Consider the following 7,775-nt stretch of genomic DNA (forward strand, 5'->3'; position numbering starts at 1 on the left):
CTGGAATTTAGATCGCCCCTCTTTCGTCACCGCATGCGCGTTAAGCTGACGGAAATTCGAATAAAATGCACTTATGACCGAGAAATTGCTTTAGTTTCGTGGAAACTGCAGAGTTTGAGGGGCAAAAAACGTGTTGATAATTAATTTTTGTCGCAGATTCGAGGCTCAGATAATTAAGTTTAGTATCTGTTGTAGCAACTATGTCAAAAGGTGCCATGAGCAATAGAGTTTGCTTTTGTTTTCTGTTAATGATATGTAAATTTGCAGATACTAACCCTAACGAACGCGTGTTCGATGATTTTGAAGAATATTTATTAAAGTAAGTAAAACGTAAAATACACAAACAAAATACAAATCTAATTGCATGCATGTTAACGTTCATAAAATCACAGGCCTTAACCTCAACAAACATTTTTATATTTTCATTGATATAACATTTTCTACAGCTATAAAACACGGTTTTAGTTATTTGGGAGGGTCAAAAAAAGTTGCACTGTTATTGGATTACGATGGAACCCTTACGCCAATAGTCGCACACCCAGACCTTGCCAAAATACCCGCGCAAACCAAAACAATTCTAAAAAGGCTTTCTGAATTGCCGGATGTATTTGTTGCAATCGTTTCCGGAAGAAACGTTGATAATGTGAAGGATATGGCAAGTACTATTAGCGCACTTTTTAAAATGAATGAGAACGTTTTCTTATAATATGTATTATATCAATCTTTACCCTTCAAATTTGCGAAATTAGACAACCATGCAAGTTAAATAGTTTCCTTTAGGCATAGGATATTGTAAATGATGCGAGTCACTATTTTTTACTGATTTTTAATGATTTTTCAAAATAATTAAATAATGAATTTTTTTATTTTAAGTTGAAGGCAGTAGCATTTTAGGTGGGCCTCCATAATATAACATATGCTGGCAATCATGGTTTGGAAGTGATATTTCCCACAGGAGAAAGGTATACGCATCAACTGCCAACCGAATTTGACGAGCAAGTAAAAGCATTAATCGCTGGTCTTGAAAAATCGGTGGTTCGGGAGGGAGCATGGATAGAGAACAAAGGTGCTACCTTAACATTTCACTTTAGAGCCACACCGGAGCATCTCCGGCCTCACATTGAAAAAAGTGCAAAGGAAATTATGGAACATGCAGGGTTTAAAGTTGATATTTTGTATCATACTTTCATTTGCAGCATCATGAAACTGTTATTTCAGGTCAGTATTGCGCATTGCGCCTTGGAAGCTCGACCGAAGGTTGAATGGAATAAGGGCACAGTGGTGACTATGTTGCTCGATAAAGAATATGGAAAAGATGAATGGCAAGACAATATTAAAGTCATTTTTGCTGGCGATGACAATACAGATGAAGATGCAATGAAGGTAAGGAAATTGGCCAAAATTTATGACCTATTTCTACCAGCTATTTCCAAAAAAATATATATATATATATATATATATATTGAAAGTACAAAAAAAGGATTTGGGGATCTACAACCACATTGTGTATAAATTACTATCTCTTCCAGGTGCTAAGAGGAAAAGCGGCGACATTTAGAATAACTAATAATTCAAAAATTACCACCCACGCTGAGAAGTTATTGTCTTCAACAGGGTCACTGGTCAACATTTTAAAATTCCTGGAGAATATACTAGAGAAATAAAACATAATTAATAGTAGTTCATTTGTCAGGGCTCTATAAGCAAATCATTAAGAAATTTTAAATGAAATCTTATTGGTTTTATTTTTGTTTCACAAAAAATAACAAATATACTTAAATTAATAAAGCATTTCACACTACAAAGTTTTTTTTTCAATGTAGCAACTAAACAAATAAATTAAAAAGTTTTCGCTTACAGAGAAGTCCGTCAATTTGTTATAACTGCATTTGTACCTAGTGTTTTCATTAACTTGTAACAGTCCTGCAATGACTTTTGATCCCCTATCCGTTCTAGAGTTTTGGCAGCCTCCACTAACATACCGGCCCTTTCGCCTGGTGAAGACAATAGAGGGCCAGGCAGATGTTTGCATGCCATATAAAGGGCTGCTGCGTGTTGACGTTCATTACCAACGTCCTGCTGATGTCTGTCGCCTAAACAGTACCCAGAGTTTTATTGTAAATAGTTCGTATATATTAAAGGTTTCACTGCAAAACTTGCGTTCCGGCTGCTGTGAGCTTACCTTTCCCACAAATTATGGACGATTTTCCGTGCCTCTGCCTGACGCTTCGGTCGAGCAGTTGTTGTGTTCTTCCGGGCGCCGCACCAGCCATTAATCGCAAGGTGGCATCATACAGGAAAACTCTGGACAGTGTAAACTACAAAAAAAAACAACAAACAAAAATAAATAACTTGCAAAATAACAGGTAGAAATATACTGAATACTTACCGGAAGCTGTTCCGCCAAAGTCCTCAGCGATGTCAGATCCCTGTTGAAAGCTGTTAGACAATTGCTGGACGCTGGTGGTTTCGAACTCTCGTCCAAGGTGTCTTCCCATAGAGAAGTTCTTGTCTCTAGTAGCCAATCGCAAACAAGCAACTGCGACAACTTCAAAGGAAAAAAGTTTTAGCAAAAATGAAGCTTGTTACTTTTGCTTTTTTTGGGACCGATGAAATATTTAGCAATAACGGTTGCACTGAAGAAACACTGCACTCCCAAAGCCCATGCAATGCAACTACAATGCACTGTCATTGCCAAAAGGATTCCTACTTTGCCTATAATAGAATTTAAAAAAAACACACACAAAAATCAACCTGCTTCAACACCTCACAAGAAAGATTAGCGTTAGGATGTCAAAAAAATATTTTATTTCTTTAATCAATATCATTTGACAATTACAGTTATATGAGGTGCAAAAACACTTACCAGGATTAAAGAATCTGTCCTTTTGCAACTAGTATATGTTAAGCTATCCGCAAGCAAATGGCTAGCGGAATTGCACTGAAACTGAATCTCCGTTTTTGGGATTTTTCCGCTTGCCGTTAAATAATTTCGTCTGGCAACGTAGGCAGCTAATATGGATTTTGGCAATGGATCATCTTGCATAATTAAAACATCTGGTAATATTTCTAGTTTCGAGTACAATTTCTCAGTTTTAGATTCCTCTTTCAACAACCAGTAACATGCAACAGCAATAAAATTGGCCCACCAATGAGCCACATGATCCTGATAATCATAGTAATTTTCCGAGCAAAACAGCATTTTAGGATCTATGGTTATGTTATCGTTTAAAAGGTCAATGTATATTAGAACATCTTTTAGGTCAGTTTTCTTGTCTTGTTTTAGTTCACTTTTCTGACCAGGTGCCAGGAGCACTGAAAGCGCTTTTTCCAAAAGATGTTCATGGTAGATCTAGAAATGAGAGGAGGAATTTACTTTTAATCGAGGATAAAAATGTAAGACATAAAGAAACCTTACCTTCATTTGAACTACTAATGGATCAATAATCTTTCCCAAAACAGTGAAAGGTAAGCTTTTTGGTTTGTACTCTTGCACAAATTTGTGTGACAAAAAGTACTTGTACCCATATGGAGTAAAAATCCATTTTAACCTAACCGGTATCGAATCGCATGAATAAGTAGAGGCCAATTTTGCCAATCCCAAATAGTATCTAGAGAAAAAATGGTATTTAAAATAAGGAATTAAAACTTTCATAGTATTTTACAAAATTTTCTATAAGGAAACATTACCTTTGAAAGAGGTAAAAAAATGCGGGAAGGCTGGCTTTAAGTCTTAATGCAACACCAATGTAGATATCAATCAAATCAACTGGCTTTATTCTGCCTTTGGCGGCTTCAGCCAAATTTAAGGCATTCAATGATGTAGTTAAACCAAAAATATGGCCCATTTCCTCTTGTTCGACCAGCTGAATTTTGTGTAAATCATTGAAAACTAGGGCAAGTTCTTTACAGGATGTTTGGATTTCAAATCTAGTTTTTCTGGGTACAATATGTTATTCATTATATTTTGTTCGACAGAAATATATCAACTCACTTATCTACAAAAAATCCACCGGCATGTTGGGACAGGTATCTACCAATCCACAGCCTATGCATGGTTTGTCTGAAAATTTGCCAACAAAAACACAACATTAATTCCAAACGACTTGTTGGAAGAGCAATTCCATATACTTGCAGACACCGAAGCAATTCTTGCTTAGCACCTGACTTATTGCCCTAAAACAATAAAATTTTGGATTTTTTATTGATTTTATGAAGAAGCAAATATAAAAATAAAATATTTTAACAACTTCTTCAAAAACAAAACCCCACTGTTTTGATTTAGCCTTAGGCAGCACAGAAACAGCATACAGTATCACAGTGAAACCACCCATCAAATTTAAATGGCTAAAATAAAGTATCTTACCTCGAGTAAATAAATGTCTGCCTGTTTTCTGTGAATCCAATATTTTTCAGTTTTCTTTGATTTGCTGGGAATAATTGGATCACCATACACAAACATTTTTAAGAAACAAAAACTTAAAACAGCGATATTTAACAACCACATTAATAAAGAAAATGGAGAAAATGACACAGTCTTCTGTTCATTCCCTAAAATGGGATCAAACTATGTATTGCAAGTTATGCAGCAGTTTTTTTTGGGAATTATTTCTGCAACATAAAAACTATGATCAATCGGTATACCTACATGACAACATGGTTCGTCCACCAGATACATTACTACTGCTTCCACTAGAAATTCTATTCAGTGCGAACCCAAAAGGATTGAATGCCAGAAATGCCAACATAAACACACAAAGTGTTAACCGGGACTGATCTAGCATTCCCCTGACAATTGGTACTGTTTCTTCATCACTTTCATCCTTTATATTTGTAGAATACTCCGGACTGGATGGCAGGGAATGTTCCGGAGACATAGAAGATACATCAGAATGCGGAGGAGTATCATCAGGACCATATTTTACATTATTAGTAAGGATGCCTTTAAGCGTTGTTTGCGTAGCTGCCATTTTTAGCGCCATATTTTCCTGCTTCAACCGTGAATTTGAGTTTTGAAGAAATCGAATATACTCGATGGTTTTTCTTAAAATTGCAGATTTATTTAACTAAAAAACGGTAGAATGATATAAAGTGAAATAAAACTGTCAAATTGTAAAAGTTCGCGCCGAAAATTTAAAATATTGTGTTGTGGATTTTAAAACAGGAGAAAAAGAAGAAATGGTTAAATAAGAGTAACACTTAAGAATGATAACTTTAACATTCTTAATAACACAATGCATAATCATAATGTTTATAATGTAAATATTTTGACCAAAGGTAAATTTCATAATGTAATACATTTTTTTTTAATATTGGTGATGGACGGCCAATTTGTCAGGTTGGCTGATGGTGGTAGTTCACCTTGAAAATTCAAAATATGTCAGATTTTAAAATAGTGATACAGGACGCTAAAACATTTAGTGTTATATGCTCTCCTGACTCCTTACTACAATATTACAGTTCTATTTTTTTTTTTAAGAAATGAAGTCCAAATTTGTGCCTTGAAATTAAAAATCTGTGATAAGATCCACACTATGATTAAAATTTTTAAACCTTTTATTGCCAGAGCAATACACAGAAAAAGAAAGCTCATGATTTTCTGTCTAACATACCTTTGCCTCTTCTCCAACAACAATGTTTTTTAATTCAATAATTTTATCATTAATACTAGTTCGATACTTCCTTTCAATTGCATTGTGAGCACTCCTTTTTACCTCTTTTACTTTAACCTCCTTGACTTGAGGTATTCTATTAATTGCCACTTTATTCTCAGTGTCAAGCATAACTGGTATGCTAGCAGTAGTTAAAAGTTGAGGAGTACCCAATAAAGTATGAAGCTGTTGAGTGGGGCCCGATGTCGTGTACATCACAGTGGGTCTGCTAATTTGATTTTCTGTTGTTATAAGCTTTGCTTGTAACACCACTGGTTGCATTTGATCTGAAGATATTTGTCCAATATTCTGTACAATTACTGGAGACTTGTTTTGATGCTTGGAATGTTTTCGCTTGGCCACATTCTGATTTTGAGGCTGCAAAATGATGGGCTGATTAGTGTGTACTGGTAAAGTACTGTAAACAACATGTGAAGTGTTCTCGGGAACAGTGGCAGAAGAAATTATAACAGTTGCTGGATTCTGAACAGCAGGTGAGACACTTTTAATCTGCAGAGATGGCAAAACTTGATGACCACTATCTGCATAAGAAATTTGATTTGGAGTCTTAACTGAATAGCTATTTTGATTTGGAGTGGTATTAAAAGGAGGAGTTCGCTGAGGTGTTAAAGCCTGTGGATCTACGAATGTACTATTGGGAATGCCTCCTAAATCAAAAGATAAATCTTCCATAGGCAAATCAAGTTGAGATAGTAAGGCATCATCTTCGAACAGGTCACTTTTTATAAAGTCACTATCACACTGGGTTAAAATATCTGCAATAGAAGTTCATTAGGTCTCAAAATGTTAGTGTTTTAATTCTCACCATCGAGCACGCCTAAATCCGGTATGTTTAAATCCCCTGAAGAGGGAAAACTAGGGATGTTTTCATCCATCCCTCCGCACGTCCTTTTTTCTTCTTATTATAACAATTATTTTTCCATGCAGTCACAACATAAATTTGAACGAATCAAATTTCTTTAAAATATCGTATGATGTCTGACGTCATCAGTAAGCAAATAAGGTTATAGCCAAAGCATAGAAAACTTTCGTCTTCGAGTCAAATTTAAGTCCTATGAGGCGTATCTACTAGGGGCATTCGCCAATCTAACGATCCATAGAATAGGAAAATCAGTTAGAATTAATTTTTGGTTGAAAATTTAGGATTAGTAACAATGGGTCCGATACATAGATAACAATTCATTAAAAGACAAGGATATTGAACTATGCTTATGCATGTTTAGAGATCCCGATATTATTTCATTTGATTTCATTTCATTTATTAGCATAGAAAATGTAATCACGGCAACGAAATATAAAATAGAATAACAATTTTACAACATAATATACACATAAAACATAAAGCATAATACATAAAATATAAAGTGCTCTGTGGGCATCTGGATATAAATGAAAGCTGAACGCCGATTATCACAGAAACTTATCACCGAAATCAGAGAGTCGAAGGGTGCAATCATCGGACTAGGTACAGTTATTGATATTTCGAAAAAGGATAAACTCCTCCAAGCTGTAAAATGATTGCTTTATTAAAAAATGTTTGGCTAAGTTTTTGAAATTGTTTATTTTGAGTTGTTTTGTCTCGGGCTTAAGTTTATTAAAAAAATGGATGCAGTAGTAATTTGAACCTAGTCTACTCGCATTAAGACGGAAGAAATCAGATCTGAGGTTGTCTCTAGTCCGTATTTTTTATTAACTAAGCTTAGTATTCTATGCATTGAAACAACGTATTAACAACTAAAACAGTAAAACTTCATTAAGTTGTTTACGAATTTTGCTTTCTAAATATATATGTCATTACAGATATATTGCACAATACACTGGGTGTATCCAAAATGTACTTTACCTCAGATACAACAGATCAAACTAAGATTGAACTAAGATTTAACTAAATTTTTGTCTAACATAATAATAACGGAGTTACAAGAGGTCAAAGTTAAAAAATAATAGGCACGTTTTCTGTAACAACTTTCGATGTCCTGCAACTAATCATCAAAATTTGCTTTTTTGTTCAAATTTGCAACTGTTATAATTAAATGAAATATACAAAATTTTGAAGAACCGATAAAATAATCCTGAGAGTTTAGTGTGTTAGAATTATAATTT

At 34.6% G+C, this 7,775-nt stretch overlaps 2 protein-coding genes across 3 annotated transcripts; one reads left to right on the top strand and one right to left on the bottom strand.

The window, feature by feature from the left end:
• Window positions 1-39: 39 nt before the first annotated feature.
• On the top strand, window positions 40-1,708 carry LOC132704326 (uncharacterized). Of its 2 annotated transcripts, XM_060674251.1 has the most exons (6): window positions 42-210; window positions 268-319; window positions 466-655; window positions 895-1,164; window positions 1,219-1,383; window positions 1,530-1,708. In XM_060674251.1, exons 1-6 carry the CDS (start codon window positions 201-203, stop codon window positions 1,662-1,664), a joined length of 822 nt encoding a protein of 273 aa, XP_060530234.1. In that variant the 5' UTR covers window positions 42-200; the 3' UTR covers window positions 1,665-1,708. The 2 variants fall into 2 exon arrangements, with proteins under 2 accessions (XP_060530233.1, XP_060530234.1); XM_060674250.1 differs by having other exon boundaries at window positions 40-210; window positions 895-1,383.
• A 124-nt stretch (window positions 1,709-1,832) lies between these two features.
• Window positions 1,833-6,653, bottom strand: LOC132704323 (sterol regulatory element-binding protein 1). Its single transcript, XM_060674245.1, has 11 exons — window positions 6,478-6,653; window positions 5,613-6,427; window positions 4,649-5,066; window positions 4,367-4,551; window positions 3,995-4,176; window positions 3,691-3,939; window positions 3,419-3,611; window positions 2,867-3,352; window positions 2,390-2,548; window positions 2,183-2,318; window positions 1,833-2,093 (listed from the first exon to the last, which is right to left on the bottom strand). Exons 1-11 carry the CDS (start codon window positions 6,545-6,547, stop codon window positions 1,870-1,872), a joined length of 3,117 nt encoding a protein of 1,038 aa, XP_060530228.1. The 5' UTR covers window positions 6,548-6,653; the 3' UTR covers window positions 1,833-1,869.
• Between the last annotated feature and the right edge of the window lie 1,122 nt (window positions 6,654-7,775).

This window comes from Cylas formicarius, unplaced genomic scaffold (assembly GCF_029955315.1).
Source record: "Cylas formicarius isolate icCylForm1 unplaced genomic scaffold, icCylForm1.1 PGA_scaffold_7__23_contigs__length_41026272, whole genome shotgun sequence".
NCBI classification, from domain to species: domain Eukaryota; kingdom Metazoa; phylum Arthropoda; class Insecta; order Coleoptera; family Brentidae; genus Cylas; species Cylas formicarius.